General features: G+C 45.6%; 1 protein-coding gene across 1 annotated transcript in view; it reads left to right on the top strand.

The window, feature by feature from the left end:
- Positions 1-18,532, top strand: part of LOC124023927 (oxysterol-binding protein-related protein 10-like) — a gene marked incomplete at its 3' end in the record, with an annotated part of 68,346 nt that extends 49,814 nt beyond the window's left edge. Inside the window, exons 4-5 of the mRNA XM_046338091.1 lie at positions 16,277-16,429; positions 18,479-18,532. Coding sequence (XP_046194047.1) covers positions 16,277-16,429; positions 18,479-18,532 — 207 coding nt within the window. The remainder of the gene's footprint in view (positions 1-16,276; positions 16,430-18,478) is intronic.
- Positions 18,533-19,060: the final 528 nt, after the last annotated feature.

Below are 19,060 nucleotides of genomic sequence, written 5' to 3'. Positions count from 1 at the left end.
CTGGGACTGGGACTGGGACTCTGGGTCTGGGACTGGGAATGGGACTGGGTCTGGGACTGGGACTGGAACTGGGTCTGGGACTGGGACTGGGTCTGGGACTCTGGGTCTGGGACTAGGTCTGGGACTGGGACTGGGTCTAGGACTGGGACTGGGACTGTGACTGGGTCTGGGACTCTGGGTCTGGGACTGGGTCTGGGACTGGGACTGGGTCTGGGTCTGGGACTGGGTCTGGGACTGGGACTCTGGGCCTGGGACTGGGAGTGGGACTGGGACTCTGGGTCTGGGACTGGGACTGGGTCTGGGACTGGGACTGGGACTCTGGGACTGGGACTCTGGGTCTGGGACTGGGACTGCTTTTATATATCATCCTCTGGCCCGTCCCTGGCCCGTCCCTCCTTCAGGACCCTGACCCGTCCCTGGCCCGTCCCTCCTTCAGGACCCTGACCCGTCCCTCCTTCAGGACCCTGGCCCGTCCCTCCTTCAGGACCCTGACCCGTCCCTCCTTCAGGAGAGAGACAAGGATGGGAATCAGAATGTGGATTCGTATCTGGAATCCCTATAGTTGAACTTGTCACTTCTATCTATCTTTGAAGACAAGACCTCATTCACCTATAATGACTGAAAGTAGTCAGGTTGTGTATCGAACACATACATCTAATATCATAAGAAAAACTGCTGTTTTTATTTAGCCTTTATTTAACCAGGCGAGTCAGTTCAGAACACGTTCTTATTTACCATGACGTCCTACTCCGGACCACGCTGGGCCAAGTGCGCCGCCCTGTGGGATTCCCAATCACGGCCGGGTTGCGATACAGCCCTGGATTTGAACCAGGGTGTCTGTTGTGACACCTCTAGCACTCGAGATGCAGTGCCTTAGACCTCCGCGCCACTCGGGGGCGCTGTTACATGCAGGTGATAGTAAGCGTAGGCTCTCGTAGACAGACCCAGTGGGACTGGGTGAGAGGATGTTTACGGGGGATTTAACCAGTCACTTACTAAAACAGTTATTCTCAAACCTCTTAACCATACAGTTATATAAGACTGACTTAGTCTGGGTTTCTGGATCACAACATTGTGACACTTGCTGTTGTAAACAAAATGGCTCTATAAATACATTTGGATTGATGGACATTAAGCGCTCTACTTTCCACCTACGTCAAGGAAACTAAAGAGTTGATTAGCTATGCCTTGTTTGTGTCTGTGTGCTATCTCTCTCTGAGTTGATTAGCTTTGCCTTGTTTGTGTCTGTGTGCTATCTCTCTCTGAGTTGATTAGCTATGCCTTGTTAGTGTCTGTGTGCTATCTCTCTCTGAGTTGATTAGCTATGCCTTGTTTGTGTCTGTGTGCTATCTCTCTCTGCGTTGATTAGCTATGCCTTGTTTGTGTCTGTGTGCTATCTCTCTGAGTTGATTAGCTATGCCTTGTTTGTGTCTGTGTGCTATCTCCCTCTGATTTGATTAACTATGCCTTGTTTGTGTCTGTGTGTTATCTCTCTCTGAGTTGATTAGCTATGCCTTGTTTGCGTCTGTGTGCTATCTCTCTGAGTTGATTAGCTATGCCTTGTTTGTGTCTGTGTGCTATCTCTCTGAGTTGATTAGCTATGCCTTGTTTGTGTCTGTGTGCTATCTCTCTCTGAGTTGATTAGCTATGCCTTGTTTGTGTCTGTGTGCTATCTCTGAGTTGATTAGCTATGCCTTGTTAGTGTCTGTGTGCTATCTCTCTCTGAGTTGATTAGCTATGCCTTGTTTGTGTCTGTGTGCTATCTCTCTCTGAGTTGATTAGCTATGCCTTGTTTGTGTCTGTGTGCTATCGCTGAGTTGATTAGCTATGCCTTGTTAGTGTCTGTGTGCTATCTCTCTCTGAGTTGATTAGCTATGCCTTGTTTTTGTCTGTGTGCCATCTCTCTCTGTGGTCCAGTGATTTCTGACTGTGTAGTACAGTACAGGAACAGTACCAGGCGGTGTAAAACAGTACTGCCATTAGAGAAACCATAACAGTTTGGCTTGCAGCCAAACCAACTCCTCACTTTACAGCAGGGAAAGAATAAAGTGTGTGTGTGTGTGTGTGTGTGTGTGTGTGTGTGTGTGTGTGTGTGTGTGTGTGTGTGTGTGTGTGTGTGTGTGTGTGTGTGTGTGTGTGTGTGTGTGTGTGTGTGTGTGTGTGTGTGTGTGTGTGCGTGCGTGTCTGCGTGCGTGCGTGCGTGCGTCTTGGCTTATGTGCTGAGTAATGATCCGTTGTGTCTGCATGACAGAGCTCTGTGTGGTCTCCTGTCCTGCACTACTCTATTCTGACAGCAGAGGGCGCAATATATCAGAGGTACAGACAGACACAAATTGCAATTGCATTTCCTTGATTCCTTACGTCCTCACCCATTGGATGAAAAGGTCATAGGGGAGGGACCAATGGGTTTTGAGAAAGACACGAGGAGAGAGGAGGTGAGGAATCTAGGAAATGCAATTGAGATTCTCCCACAGTCCTTATCCAGACACTCCCCACCGTTCGGTCTCTAAGTTTAGCTTAGAAGAGACAGAAGTTACTGTCATAAATTAGGTCAACCAGCACGGCACCAAAACACCACCATCTTGTTTTGCTTTTAAACAAGTTTATGTTGTTGTTATTATTACTAGTCCCAGCTATCACATTTGGTTCCTTTTAAAGTTGTGGGAACGTATGTTTTTGGTTTCCCGTTGGTTCTAGGAACAAAGCCATACATTTCCTTTTAAAGTTGTGGGAACGTATGTTTTTGATTTCCCGTTGGTTCTAGGAACAAAGCCATACATTTCCTTTTAAAGTTGTGGGAACGTATGTTTTTGGTTTCCCGTTGGTTCTGGGAACAAAGCCATACATTTCCTTTTAAAGTTGTGGGAACTTATGTTTTTGGTTTCCCGTTGGTTCTGGGAACAAAGCAATACATTTCCTTTTAAAGTTGTGGGAACGTATGTTTTTGGTTTCCCGTTGGTTTTGGGAATAAAGCCATACATTTCCTGAGCGTTTTTATTAAACGTTCTGAGAACGTTCTGTGAACATTTCACTTGTTCTGGGGAACGTACGTTTTTTAGGTTTCTAGGGAGGTTCTTAGAACATTTTATTATGGTTCTCTTAACATTTTGAGAATGGAAATTATAGTTTATTTTGAGTTTTTTTTAATCACTTCCTTTAAAATATGAACATAATGTTTGAATAAGACTTTTAATAACGCCGAGAGCTTTAGTCTGGATAAACTGTTTCGAGCTCCAAAGCTCAGATAAGACACATGAGAATATATTTACTTAGGCGTGAATGATCCAAACACACGTCTTTGTTTATTCTGGCACGACAATAAGTGAGATTTGAACCTATGATCTTTCATTCTCTACACATGGAATTAGTCCACTGAGCCACCAGTATGGAGCTGGCGTGCCATGTTTTCCACTGAGCCACCAGTATGGAGCTGGCGTGCCATGTTTTCCACTGAGCCACCAGTATGGAGCCTGGCGTGCCATGTTTTCCACTGAGCCACCAGTATGGAGCTGGCGTGCCATGTTTTCCACTGAGCCACCAGTATGGAGCTGGCGTGCCATGTTTTCCACTGAGCCACCAGTATGGAGCTGGCGTGCCATGTTTTCCACTGAGCCACCAGTATGGAGCTGGCGTGCCATGTTTTCCACTGAGCCACCAGTATGGAGCTGGCCATGTTTTCCACTGAGCCACCAGTATGGAGCTGGAGTGCCATGTTTTTCACTGAGCCACCAGTATGGAGCTGGCCATGTTTTCCACTGAGCTGCTGGAGCTGGCGTGCCATGTTTTCCACTGAGCCACCAGTATGGAGCTGCACTGGCTTCCAGTTGAAGCTCGCATCCGCTACAAGACCATGGTGCTTGCCTACGGAGCTGTGAGGGGAACGGCACCTCAGTACCTCCAGGCTCTGATCAGGCCCTACACCCAAACAAGGGTACTGCGTTCATCCACCTCTGGCCTGCTCGCCTCCCTACCACTGAGGAAGTACAGTTCCCGCTCAGCCCAGTCAAAACTGTTCGCTGCTCTGGCCCCCCAATGGTGGAACAAACTCCCTCACGACGCCAGGACAGCGGAGTCAATCACCACCTTCCGGAGACACCTGAAACCCCACCTCTTTAAGGAATACCTAGGATAGGATAAAGTAATCCTTCTCACCCCCCTTAAAAGATTTAGATGCACTATTGTAAAGTGGCTGTTCCACTGGATGTCATAAGGTGAATGCACTAATTTGTAAGTCGCTCTGGATAAGAGCGTCTGCTAAATGACTTAAATGTAAATGTAAATGTTTTCCACTGAGCCACCAGTATGGAGCTGGCGTGCCATGTTTTCCACTGAGCCACCAGTATGGAGCTGGCGTGCCATGTTTTCCACTGAGCCACCAGTATGGAGCTGGCGTGCCATGTTTTCCACTGAGCCACCAGTATGGAGCTGGCGTGCCATGTTTTCCACTGAGCCACCAGTATGGAGCTGGCGTGCCATGTTTTCCACTGAGCCACCAGTATGGAGCTGGCGTGCCATGTTTTCCACTGAGCCACCAGTATGGAGCTGGCGTGCCATGTTTTCCACTGAGCCACCAGTATGGAGCTGGCGTGCCTTGTTTTCCACTGAGCCACCAGTATGGAGCTGGCGTGCCATGTTTTCCACTGAGCCACCAGTATGGAGCTGGCGTGCCATGTTTTCCACTGAGCCACCAGTATGGAGCTGGCGTGCCATGTTTTCCACTGAGCCACCAGTATGGAGCTTTTGTAACTATCCTGCAGCGTTCCCAGAACGTTGTAACTATCCTTCAGCGTTCCCAGAACATTGTGTGAAGGTTATAGGCAGAATAACCACAGGACAACCATGCACTTACCAATCTCTAAGGAACATTTGGTTCTCAGAACGTTATGTGTGTGTGTGTGTGTGTGTGTGTGTGTGTGTGTGTGTGTGTGTGTGTGTGTGTGTGTGTGTGTGTGTGTGTGTGTGTGTGTGTGTGTGTGTGTGTGTGTGTGTGTGTGTGTGTGTGTGTGTGTGTGTGTGAGAGACATGTCAGCTGTGTTCTAGATGTTTGATGTACTGGAGTGTGACAACTATGTCACGATAGAGGGACTCTCTGGGGTTCTCTTTCTTTCTTTCTCTTTCTTTCTAACCCAACCTTATCAGCAGATTATACAGTAACCCAACCTTATCAGCAGATTATACACTAACCCAGCCTTATCAGCAGATTATACAGTAACCCAGCCTTATCAGCAGATTATACAGTAACCCAGCCTTATCAGCAGATTATACAGTAACCCAGCCTTATCAGCAGATTATACAGTAACCCAGCCTTATCAGCAGATTATACAGTAACCCAGCCTTATCAGCAGATTATACAGTAACCCAGCCTTATCAGCAGATTATACAGTAACCCAGCCTTATCAGCAGATTATACAGTAACCCAGCCTTATCAGCAGATTATACAGTAACCCAGCCTTATCAGCAGATTATACAGTAACCCAGCCTTATCAGCAGATTATACAGTAACCCAGCCTTATCAGCAGATTATACAGTAACCCAGCCTTATCAGCAGATTATACAGTGACCCAGCCTTATCAGCAGATTATACAGTAACCCAGCCTTATCAGAAGATTATACAGTAACCCAGCCTTATCAGCAGATTATACCCTTAGCCCAGCCTTATCAGCAGATTATACAGTATAAAAGATTCAAACGTAATATTTTAGGGAGTTGTTCATTTTAAATTTTCCGTCATAAATGTTAGCAACACCTCCGCCTTTGCGGGATGCGCGGGGGGATATGGTCACTAGTGTAACCAAGGAGCTGAGGCCTCATTTAAACACAGTAAATTCATCAGACTTAAGCCATGTTTCAGTCAGGCCAATCACATCAAGATCAGTGATTAGTTCATTGACTAATAACAGCCTTGGAAGTGAGGGATCTAACATTAAATAGCCCTATTTAGAGAAGTGAGGGATCTAACATTAGTAGCCCTATTTAGAGAAGTGAGGGATCTAACATTAAATAGCCCTATTTAGAGAAGTGAGGGATCTAACATTAAATAGCCCTATTTAGAGAAGTGAGGGATCTAACATTAAATAGCCCTATTTAGAGAAGTGAGGGATCTAACATTAGTAGCCCTATTTAGAGAAGTGAGGGATCTAACATTAAATAGCCCTATTTAGAGAAGTGAGGGATCTAACATTAAATAGCCCTATTTAGAGAAGTGAGGGATCTAACATTAAATAGCCCTATTTAGAGAAGTGAGGGATCTAACATTAGTAGCCCTATTTAGAGAAGTGAGGGATCTAACATTAAATAGCCCTATTTAGAGAAGTGAGGGATCTAACATTAAATAGCCCTATTTAGAGAAGTGAGGGATCTAACATTAAATAGCCCTATTTAGAGAAGTGAGGGATCTAACATTAGTATCCCTATTTAGAGAAGTGAGTGATCTAACATTAAGTAGCCCTATTTAGAGAAGTGAGGGATCTAACATTAAGTAGCCCTATTTAGAGAAGTGAGGGATCTAACATTAGTATCCCTATTTAGAGAAGTGAGTGATCTAACATTAAGTAGCCCTATTTAGAGAAGTGAGGGATCTAACATTAGTATCCCTATTTAGAGAAGTGAGGGATCTAACATTAAATAGCCCTATTTAGAGAAGTGAGTGATCTAACATTAAGTAGCCCTATTTAGAGAAGTGAGGGATCTAACATTAGTAGTCCTATTTAGAGAAGTGAGGGATCTAACATTAAATAGCCCTATTTAGAGAAGTGAGGGATCTAACATTAAATAGCCCTATTTAGAGAAGTGAGGGATCTAACATTAAATAGCCCTATTTAGAGAAGTGAGGGATCTAACATTAAATAGCCCTATTTAGAGAAGTGAGGGATCTAACATTAAATAGCCCTATTTAGAGAAGTGAGGGATCTAACATTAGTAGCCCTATTTAGAGAAGTGAGGGATCTAACATTAGTAGCCCTATTTAGAGAAGTGAGGGATCTAACATTAAATAGCCCTATTTAGAGAAGTGAGGGATCTAACATTAAATAGCCCTATTCAGAGATCAAGTTCAATAATGCCAGGAATGAAGGAGGTCTTTATTCTAGTGAGATTACCAAGGCGAACACCGCCATGTTTAGTTATGCCCGACCTAGATGGAGGCACAGACCCGGTCTCAATGGGAATAGCTGAGCTGACGACACTGACTGTGCCAGTGGCAGACTCCACTATGCTGGCAGGCACCCTATCTCATTGTGGAGCTAGAGGAGTTAGAGCCCTGTCTCTGTTGATAGATAAGAGGTACCATCTACACTCGCCAGTTTGAGCCTCAGACAGCACCATCTTCAGACTAGCCTTTACCTCGGTAGCCCCGCCCCCTGGTAAACAGTGTAATAGTCTAATATCAGACTTTACCTCGGTAGCCCCGCCCCCTGGTAAACAGTGTAATAGTTTAATATCAGACTTTACCTCGGTAGCCCCGCCCCCTGGTAAACAGTGTAATAGTTTAATATCAGACTTTACCTCGGTAGCCCCGCCCCCTGGTAAACAGTGTAATAGTCTAATATCAGACTTTACCTCGGTAGCCCCGCCCCCTGGTAAACAGTGTAATAGTCTAATATCAGACTTTACCTCGGTAGCCCCGCCCCCTGGTAAACAGTGTAATAGTCTAATATCAGACTTTACCTCGGTAGCCCCGCCCCCTGGTAAACAGTGTAATAGTCTAATACTGTGGGTAATGGAGTCGCCAATGACCAGGGGTTTCAATGTGTCAGAGCTAATGGTGGGAGGCTTCGGTGGCTCAGACCCTGTAACCGGTGGAGGAGAGACCTCCCTCCCTCCCTCCCTCCCTCTCTCCCTCCCTCCCAACCTCCCTCTCTCCCTCTCTCCCTCCCTCCCTCCCTCCCTCCCTCCCTCCCTCCCTCCCTCCCTCCCTCCCTCCCTCCCTCCCTCCCTCCCTCCCTCCCTCCCTCCCTCCCTCCCAACCCTCCCTCCCTCCCTCCTCCCTCCCTCCCTCCCTCTCTCCCTCCCTCCCTCCCCCAACCTGAGGATAAAGACAGGTCACGAGACACACACACTTACTGTACCTGTGATGAGTATGAATTCGGACAGGAAGTGACGACGATGTTTCCGGTGTTGTGTGAAGATGTCTTCTCAAAGTCTTTGAAGTTGAAAGATCCGGTGAACCTATTAGGTGGCTCAGACCCTGTAACCGGTGGAGGAGAGACCTCCCTCCCTCCCTCCCTCCCTCCCTCCCTCCCTCCCTCCCTCCCTCCCTCCCTCCCTCCCTCCCTCCCTCCCTCCCTCCCTCCCTCCCTCCCTCCCTCCCTCCCCTCCCTCCCAACCTCCCTCCCTCCCTCCCTCCCCTCCCAACCTCCCTCCCTCCCTCCTCCCAACCTCCCTCCCTCCCAACCTCCCTCCCTCCCTCCCTCCCTCCCTCCCTCTCCCTCTCTCCCTCTCTCCCCTCCCTCCCTCTCCCTCCCTCCCTCCCTCCCCCAACCTGAGGATAAAGACAGGTCACGAGACACACACACCTTCTGTACCTGTGATGAGTATGAATTCGGACAGGAAGTGACGACGATGTTTCCGGTGTTGTGTGAAGATGTCTTCTCAAAGTCTTTGAAGTTGAAAGATCCGGTGAACCTATTAGCCCTCATAAGTCCTTCTCCTCCGCTCTCCCCCCATCGCCCCGGCCCACACATCTCTTCTACATCAACCTATTACCCCTCTCTCCTCCCTCCCCCTCCCTCCCTCCCTCCCTCCCTCCCTCCCTCCCTCCCTCCCTCCCTCCCTCCCTCCCTCCCTCCCTCCCTCCCTCCCTCCTCCCTCCCTCCCTTCCTCCCTCTCCTCCGCTCTCCCCCCATCGCCCCACACATCTCTTCTACATCAACCTATTAGCCTTTAAGGAGTGGAAGTCAACTTCTGAGTTTGTTGTTGTAGAGAAGCCCTGAGAGACAGACAAACACTTGTGTTATTGAATCTGTGCCAGGTCTTTAAGAAACTAATTATATTTGGATATAGTGAATGTGAACTATGGACATCTAGTGAGTAAAGGTGCCATCACAGATAGATAGAGTGAAAGAGAGGAAGAAGAGGGAGAGGGAGAGAGAGTAAGAAGAGGAAGAGGGAGAGAGGGAGAGAAGAGGAGGGGGGAGAGAGGGAGAGAGAGTAAGAAGAGGAAGAGGGAGAGAGGGAGAGAAGAGGAGGGGGGAGAGAGGGAGAGAGAGTAAGAAGAGGAAAAGGGAGAGAGGGAGAGAAGAGGAGGGGGGAGAGAGGGAGAGAGAGTAAGAAGAGGAAGAGGGAGAGAGGGAGAGAAGAGGAGGGGGAGAGAGGGAGAGAGAGTAAGAAGAGGAAAAGGGAGAGAGGGAGAGAAGAGGAGGGGGAGAGAGGGAGAGAGAGTAAGAAGAGGAAGAGGGAGAGGGGGAGAGAGGGAGAGAAGAGTAAGAGTAAGAGGGAGAGGGGGAGAGAACAGGAGGAGGGAAAGAGGGAGAGAGGGAGAGATGAAGAGGAGGAGGGAGAGAGGGAGAGGAAGAGGGAGAGAAGAAAAGGGAGAGTGGGAGAGGAAGAGGGAGGAAGAGAGGAAGAGGGAGAGGAAGAGCTCTGAGCTGCAGCTGCATAGTAGCCTGCATAGTAGCCACTAATTAACTGGCCTGTTCCACCTCATCATCAGGGGAGAGGGGGTGGAGGGATGGGGGAGGGTGAGCAGGAGGGAGGGAGGGAGGGAGGGAGGGAGGGGGAGGGAGGGAGGGAGGGAGGAGAGGATGAGGAGGAGGGAGGGAGGGAGGGAGGGAGGGAGGGAGGGGGAGGGAGGGAGGGAGGGAGGAGGAGGATGAGGGGAGGGGGATGGAGGGGATGGAGGAAGGATGAGCAGGATGGAGAGATGGAGGAAAGGGGAGGAGGAGGGAGGGATGGAAGAAGGGGGAGGATGAGGAGAAGGGAGGGAGGGAGGCAGGAGTGGAAAGTAGGAGGGGACATAGGGAAGAGGCAGGTATATGATAGATATGGGGGTGGCTGAGAGAGGGGAAGGGACTAAGTGATAGAGGGAGGGACAAAGAGAAGGGGGAGGGAGGGATGAAGGGAGGAGCCTACAGAGGGATTGTCAGGATCACTAGTAATCTCTCCATTAGACGGGTATCAGGCAGCAACCATCCAGGCAGCGCTGCTTCCTCCAGCTCTCTCTATTTCTGTCCTCTTCTCCTCCTTTTATCTGTCTCACGTTCTCTCTCTCAATCCCCACCTCCTGTGAACACCACCCCTCAACCTCCTTTCCTTTCCTTCTTCTCTTCTCCCAGTCTTCATTTGTAACAGACAGACCACTGTGGCGCTAGTCAGGCGGTTCTGGTATTCTGGGTGTTTCTCTCTCTCTCTCTCTCTCTCTCTCTCTCTCTCTCTCTCTCTCTCTCTCTCTCTCTCTCTCTCTCTCTCTCTCTCTCTCTCTCTCTCTCTCTCTCTCTCTCTCTGTCTCTCTCTCTCTCTCTCTCTCTCTCTCTCTCTCTCTCTCTCTCTCTCTCTCTCTCTCTCTGGATGGTGGATATGTGGAAATTCGGCAAGACCCAGAGCAAGGGACCACCGGTTGCATGTCAACCCAGCAACGTGAGTCTGAGTGTGGGGAGGAGAGAGAGGGTGGACAGGGTGGGAACAGACAGACTAACAGCTGCTACAGAGCTTATCTGCTTCCTTAACCCGGACACAGAGTGAGACTGGGCACCAAGATAACAACGAGAGAGGGAGAGAAAGAGAGGGAGTTTGTTTGTGCCCTAAAGAGACTGAGAGAAGTTTTGTTGCTCTTGGAAACTTGACTTGTTATAGACAGACTGTGGAATCTTCTCCTGTTTTTTTTAATGAGAGTTATTTTCAGTCTGTTCTGTTCGTCGTGATTTTTATTCCAGATAGTGCTGTTATTATTTACTATTTAGCGGCTGGATCATTTTAGTTTGGGGAGAGCTCTCTCTCTCTCTCTCTCTCTCTCTCTCTCTCTCTCTCTCTCTCTCTCTCTCTCTCTCTCTCTCTCTCTCTCTCTCTCTCTCTCTCTCTCTCTCTCTCTCTCTCTCTCTCTCTCTCTCTCTCTCTCTCTCTCTCTCTCTCTCTCTCTCTCTCTCTCTCTCTCTCTCTCTCTCTCTCTCTCTCTCTCTCTCTCTCTCTCTCTCTCTCTCTCTCTCTCTCTCTCTCTCTCTCTCTCTCTCTCTCTGCCCCTCTCCCTCTCTCTCTCTCTCTCCTCTCTCTCTCCCTCTCTCTCCCCTCTCTCTCCCCCTCTCTCTCTCTCTCTCTCCCCCCACCTCTCTCTCCCCCCTCTCTCTCTCTCTCTCTCCACCTCTCTCTCCCCTCTCTCTCCCCTCTCTCTCTCTCCCCTCTCTCTGTTCTGTCTGAAGCATGTGTTCAGACTCAGAGGGAAAGTTTGTGTCTCAGAGTTGCTGAGTGATAGTGAGGCATGTGTATCAAATAGAACCCTATTCCCTACACAGTGCACTACTTTTGACCAGAGCCTTATGGGACCTTGGTTGAAAGTAGTGCTCTATATAGGGAATATGGTTTCATTTGGGACGTCGCTGCGTTTCTATGTTATTGGAGGAACTGACGATACCAGTAGAATCTCTATTTCCATATGTCTCTGTAGCTCAGTGATGTACAGGAGACCTCCAGCCGTCATCTCTCTGACGAGCTGGTATGTCACTATCTCACTGAGCAGAAGTCATCTGTTTCTGCACAGAGAGAAGTCTGTAATAACGGAAATAGTTCTACTGACAGTTAATGATAGAGCTGTAATGTTGTTGGATAGAGACTTACTGTAATGTTGTTCTATAGAGACTTACTGTAATGTTGTTGGATAGAGACTTACTGTAATGTTGTTGGATAGAGACTTACTGTAATGTTGTTGTATAGAGACTTACTGTAATGTTGTTCTATAGAGACTTACTGTAATGTTGTTCTATAGAGACTTACTGTAATGTTGTTGTATAGAGACTTACTGTAATGTTGTTGTATAGAGACTTACTGTAATGTTGTTGTATAGAGACTTACTGTAATGTTGTTGTATAGAGACTTACTGTAATGTTGTTGTATAGAGACTTACTGTAATGTTGTTGTATAGAGACTTACTGTAATGTTGTTGTATAGAGACTTACTGTAATGTTGTTGTATAGAGACTTACTGTAATGTTGTTGGATAGAGACTTACTGTAATGTTGTTGCATAGAGACTTACTGTAATGTTGTTGTATAGAGACTTACTGTAATGTTGTTGTATAGAGACTTACTGTAATGTTGTTGGATAGAGACTTACTGTAATGTTGTTCTATAGAGACTTACTGTAATGTTGTTCGATAGAGACTTACTGTAATGTTGTTGGATAGAGACTTACTGTAATGTTGTTCTATAGAGACTTACTGTAATGTTGTTCTATAGAGACTTACTGTAATGTTGTTGTATAGAGACTTACTGTAATGTTGTTGTATAGAGACTTACTGTAATGTTGTTGTATAGAGACTTACTGTAATGTTGTTGTATAGAGACTTACTGTAATGTTGTTGTATAGAGACTTACTGTAATGTTGTTGTATAGAGACTTACTGTAATGTTGTTGTATAGAGACTTACTGTAATGTTGTTGGATAGAGACTTACTGTAATGTTGTTGCATAGAGACTTACTGTAATGTTGTTGTATAGAGACTTACTGTAATGTTGTTGTATAGAGACTTACTGTAATGTTGTTGTATAGAGACTTACTGTAATGTTGTTGGATAGAGACTTACTGTAGTTGTTGCTTACTGTAATGTTGTTGTTGTATTGTTGTTCATAGAGACTTACTGTAATGTTGTTGTATAGAGACGTACTGTATTGTTGTTCTATAGAGACGTACTGTAATATTGTTGTATAGAGACACTGACTGAGTGAGTGAGACGGGCTAAATGACTGACTAACTGGTAACAGCACTGTCAGAAATTCAGTCTGGGCATTGGATCCGTCCATTCACAACTAGAGTACACTAAGAGTTTTGTACACCTTCCTCTGTCAGTCTGTTGTAAAGTCTCAGACTCTGTCTCTGTCTCTGTCTCTGTCTCTGTCTCTGTCTCTCTCTCTCTCTCTCTCTCTCTCTCTCTCTCTCTCTCTCTCTCTCTCTCTCTCTCTCTCTCTCTCTCTCTCTCTCTCGCTCTCTCGCTCTCTGGTCCCCCCAGGCTTGTTTTGTGGGTCACTGTAGTGATGCTGTAAATATCTCAGTTCTCTTTTGTATTCACACTTCCTTTGAATGAGGACTCAACTCTTTTGCCAGTTCACATCAACTATTTTGTTGTCCGAGTCCTCTTTGTATTGACACGCTATGTTTAGGAAAGAACCAAGACCTTTTCTCTGGGTTTTTACAAAGTTGCAGGACAAGCCATTCCATCAGAATGTGTTATCGGACAGCTAGATATAACTAGTTACATTTTTGACGAAAATAGATTGCATTTAGTTAAAAATTAAAATTAGTTTTAAAAAATTTGACATAATAATTGTAATCAAAATCGACTATTTATTTGTAAAGGAGAATAACTGCAGACTAAATAACCCACTGGGTATTGAAACTACGTGAAAACATTGTTGATTCAACCAGTGTCCAATGGGAAGGCTGTAATATATATATAATTTTTTAGGCTACTGCCTCTTTAAGAGCTAGAATATATTTACTTCCCTATGTAGTAATTCTCACCAAATATATGTTGTCTTTTCAGCCTATAGTAAACAAATAATTACAGCTAAAAACTCCACACATATTTTTTTAATTTCTGTGTATCCTTGACAATCCGCTAGTCAATATTTAAAAAACACATGTTTTTGAATATTGAGAGCGAGAGAGGTAGAGAAAGAGAGATGTAGAGAGAGAAAGCGAGAGGTAGAGAGAGAGAGGGAGAGAGAAGTAGAGAGAGAGGTAGAGAGAGAGGTACAGAGATAGAGAGAGAGAAAGAGAGAGAAATAGAAAGAAATAGAAAGAGATAGAAATAGAAAGAAATAGAAAGAGATAGAAATAGAAATAGAGAGAGAGAGAGAAATATAAATATATAGAGAGAAATAGAGAGGTAGAGAGAGGTAGAGAGAGAAAGAAGTAGAGAGAGAGACAGAGAGATAGAGTGAGAAAAGAGAGAGTGACATAGAGAAAGAGAGATTTGGGACAGAGAGAAAGAGAGAGTGACATAGAGAAAGAGAGAGTTGGGACAGGTAGAAAGAGAGAGTGACATAGAGAAAGAGAGAGTGACAGAGAGAAAGAGAGAGTTGGGACAGAGAGAAAGAGAGAGTGACATAGAGAAAGAGAGAGTTGGGACAGTGAGAAAGAGAGAGAGAAAGGGGTAGAAAAAGAGAGACGACAGACAAACAAACCTTAACAAAGGCAAATTATTCTCATGTTTTGTTAATTTCAAAAACATTTTTCACTCAATTTAGCATGAGGGTCTGCTATACAAATGAATGGAAAGTGGTTTTGGGGGAAAAAGATGCAACATTATAAAATCTATGTACACAAACAACAAGTGTGCGGTTAAACTTCACAAAAACACACACATTTCTTTCCACAGGGTCGTGGGGTGAGACAGGGATGCAGCTTAAGCCCCACACTCTTCAACATATATATCAACTAATTGGCACGGGCTCTAGAACAGTCTGCAGCACCCGGCCTCACCCTACGAGAATCTGAAGTCAAATGTCTACTGTTTTCTGATGATCTGGTGCTTCTGTCCGCAAACAAGAACAGCCTACAGCAGCACCTAGATCTTCTGCACAGATTCTGTCAGACCTGGGCCCTGACAGTAAATCTCAGTAAGACCAAAATAATGGTGTTCCAAAAAAGGTCCAGTCACCAGGACCACAAATACGAATTCCATCTAGAGACTGTTGCCCTAGAGCACACAAAAAACTATACATAAGAAGGGGCTTCTATGCCATCAAAAGGAGCATAAAAGGAGCATAAAATTCGACATACCAACCAAGACTTCACAAAATGGGACAAACACAAAATTGAGACTCTTCATGCAGAATTCTGCAAAAATATCCTCAGTGTAAAACACCAAATCATGCATGTGGTAGACAGACCTGGCTCCCAAGAGAAGACAGGCTATGTGCTCACTGCCCACAAAATGAGGTGGAAACTGAGCTGCACTTTCTAACCTCCTGTCAAATGAATGACCATATTAGAGACACATATTTCCCTCAGATTACACAGATCCACAAAGAATTTGAATGCAAATACAATTTTGATAAACTCCCATATCTACTGGGTGAAATACCACAGTGTGCCATCTCACCTCACTGGGCAGCTGGCAGCAACACACACTCCCCAGTCTACCTTCATCTGGGAGAGAAGGAAAGAGTCAGAGAGAGAGAAAGAGGGAGAGAGAGAGAGAGAGAGAGAGAGAGAGAGAGAGAGAGAGAGAGAGAGAGAGAGAGAGAGAGAGAGAGAGAGAGAGAGAGAGAGAGAGAGAGAGAGAGAGAGAGAGAGAGAGAGAGAGAGAGAGAGAGAGAGAGAGAGAGAGAGAGAGAGAGAGAGAGAGAGAGAGAGAGAGAGAGAGAGAGAGAGAGAGAGAGAGAGAGAGAGAGAGAGAGAGAGAGAGAGAGAGAGAGAGAAGAGAGAGGAGAGAGAGAGAGAGAGAGAGAGAGAGAGAGAGAGAGAGAGAGAGAGAGAGAGAGAGAGAGAGAGAGAGAGAGAGAGAGAGAGAGAGAGAGAGAGGGAAAGAGAGAGAGAGAGAGAGAGAGAGAGAGAGAGAGAGAGAGAGAGAGAGAACAGAGAAAGAGAGAGGGAGAGAGAACTTTTTCAGCTCCCAGAATGCTTTGGGCCTCGTACTTCCATGCTACTGCCTAACATTATGCATTAGGAACAATATATAAGTCTAAAATGATCTGCTGCTGTAGAAACCAAATGAAACCAAATGCATTTGCTGCCTTAAAGTGCTCTGAGGACAGTGGGGGGAGACGGGGAGGAAGAGGGAGGCTGGGGGAGGAAGGGGGAGTGAGCACAGAGTAAATCTGGTTCATGTGCTAATCTTTCAGGAATGTTTTCCTGAACAAGCTGTGAATAACAGGTAGTCACACTAGTCACCCTGCGGGTGCAGTTACCCACGCATTGCGGACATTCTCTAAGTATTGAAGAGAAACCTACATTTTTGGAGCGCTTGTGTGTTTTGTGTGTTTTTTTTGTGTGTGTGTTTTGTGTGTTTTTTGTGTGTGAGTGCTTTGTGTTTTTTGTGTGTGTGTGCTGTGTTATCTTGCCCCCAGAGTCTATAGACCCCAGTACTGTAACCCTGTCCTCTAACCCTCTGTTATGTTGCCCCAGCCCCAGCAGGCCCCTCCCACCCCAGAGTCTATAGACCCCAGTGAAGAGATGACAGACACAGAGGACAACGAGGAAGAGGACCTGGGAGTCAGAGAGGACCAACGGAACATGATCCTTCACCTGCTGTCGCAGCTCAAACTGGGCATGGACCTCACACGGGTAAGACCCTAACACCTGACCAGTGACGATCTACTGTATAGACCCCTTTCTGTGTTTACAAAACATTGCCCTCAACGATGGCGATGCGCACAAGTCGGTGACAGAACGAGGGGGACTTTTTATAGAACGCCATGTTATGAGTGTATTTCACACAACTTTAGGATTATAATTGGATTTTAAAGGCTCGTAAGGAACGTCCTGCTTCATTAGGTGTTTATGTGTCCTCAATCGCAAATCAACTGCGTTCTACTTCAACTTCAACCAGTGAAATGTCTCTTTAGCTAGCTTTTGCTACAGCCTAATATCAATGAGCGTTAGCATTCTAGCTAATATCTTGCTGCATCCAAAATAGATAGTTTGCAAAGATCACAACCCGAATATAATCTTAGCGACTGTTCAATCAAGAATAGAAACAGAAGTGTAAGCGTTTGAGAACCTAAAAAAAAAGTTATTTTGTTTTAAATAAAATAGTAATTAAAAGGTAAATCAAGGTTATGGTGAATGGGCTCAGATGGTGATGTCTTTATTACTGCCGTCAAGAGTCGAGCATCTTGGCCTGATGTCAAGAGTCGAGCATCTTGGCCTGATGTCAAGAGTCGAGCATCTTGGCCTGACGTCAAGAGTCGAGCATCTTGGCCTGACGTCAAGAGTCGAGCATCTTGGCCTGATGTCAAGAGTCGAGCATCTTGGCCTGATGTCAAGAGTCGAGCATCTTGGCCTGACGTCATATCAAATCAAATCACATTTTATTAGTCACATGACCCGAAGAGATGACAGACACAGGTGACGTAGAGTAGGACTTGGCCTGATGTCAACGGAAATGATCCTTCACGAATCACATCTTGGCATGGACAGGTCGTATCTTGGCCTGACGTAGACCCATCTTGGCACCTGAAATCTTGCTGACATACAACATCTTGGCATGATGCCAGTCAAGATCTTGGCCTGATGTCAACAGAGTGACATCTTGGCCTTACGTCAACAAGAAATGCTGAAAGCATCTTATTTACAGAGTGTATCTTGGCCAACGTTATATTAAATTGGGCTCAATGGTGATTTCAATGCTGAATACAACAGGTGTAGTAGACCTTACAGTGAAATGCTGAATACAACAGGTGTAGTAGACCTTACAGTGAAATGCTGAATACAACAGGTGTAGTAGACCTCACAGTGAAATGCTGAATACAACAGGTGTAGTAGACCTCACAGTGAAATGCTGAATACAACAGGTGTAGTAGACCTCACAGTGAAATGCTGAATACAACAGGTGTAGTAGACCTTACAGTGAAATGCTGAATACAACAGGTGTAGTAGACCTCACAGTGAAATGCTGAATACAACAGGTGTAGTAGACCTTACAGTGAAATGCTGAATACAACAGGTGTAGTAGACCTCACAGTGAAATGCTTACTTACGAGCCCTTAAAACCTGTTGGTACTAGGGGGCAGTATTTTCATTTTTGGAAGAAAAAAAATGTTCCCGTTTTAAACGGGATATTTTGTCAGGAAAAGATGCTAGAATATGCATATAATTGACAGCTTTCGATAGTAAACACTCTAACGTTTCCAAAACTGTAAAGATATTGTCTGTGAGTATAACAGAACTGATGTTGCAGGCGAAAGCCTGAGAAAAATCCAACCCGGAAGTGCCTCATGTTTTGAAAGCGCTGCGTTCCAATGATTCCCTATTTGGCTGTGAATGCACCATCAACGAGCTTACGCTTTCTACGTATTCTCCAAGGTGTCTACAGCATTGTGACGTAGTTGGACGCATTTCTGTTGAAGAATAGCCGTAGGCGGCCACATTGCGTAAGTGGTCACATGGTGGCTCCGAGAGAGATTCTCGCGTAAAATACAGAGGTAGCCATTACTCCAATCGGTCCTCCTGAAAAACGAATTGTCCCGACGGATATATTATCGAATAGATATTAGAAAAACACCTTGAGGATTGATTATAAACAACGTTTGCCATGTTTCTGTTGATATTATGGAGCTAATTTGGAATATTTTTCGGCATTGTGGTGACCGCAATTTCCTGGCGATTTCTCAGCCAAACGTGAATAACAAACGGAGCTGTTTCGCCTACAAAAATAATATTTTGGGAAAAAAATGAACTTTGGCTGTCGACCTGGGAGTCTCGTGAGTGAAAACATCCGAAGTTCATCAAAGGTAAACGATTTCATTTGATTTGCTTTTCTGATATCCGTGACAAGGTTGCCTGCTGCTAGCAAGGCATAATGCTATGCTAGGCTATGATAAACTTACACAAATGCTTGTCTAGCGTTGGCTGTGAAGCATATTCAGAACATCAGAGATGACTGGGTGATTAACAAAAGGCTAAGCTGTGTTCCAATATATTTCACTTGGGTCTATATCACCGGATGGAAGTTAAATCAAACACCATCTACTGTAATCTAACTGGACATGAACCCTTGTTGGGTACATCTCACTACACGGGTAAGAACCACACTTGGGTCACACTGTTCATCTGCGTTTATCAATGGTAGTCGTTGCTTGGTAACTGTATAAATTCACCTGATTCAACACGTCACATCAAGGACTTGATGTGTACAACTTAGTGGGGAGGAGGTGTTAGTCAAGGAGACCAGTGAGCTTTACACACATTCACACC

The sequence above is a fragment of the Oncorhynchus gorbuscha genome, unplaced genomic scaffold, assembly GCF_021184085.1.
Source record: "Oncorhynchus gorbuscha isolate QuinsamMale2020 ecotype Even-year unplaced genomic scaffold, OgorEven_v1.0 Un_scaffold_1725, whole genome shotgun sequence".
NCBI classification, from domain to species: Eukaryota; Metazoa; Chordata; class Actinopteri; order Salmoniformes; family Salmonidae; genus Oncorhynchus; species Oncorhynchus gorbuscha.
This window is presented reverse-complemented; position numbering and strand designations above follow the sequence as displayed.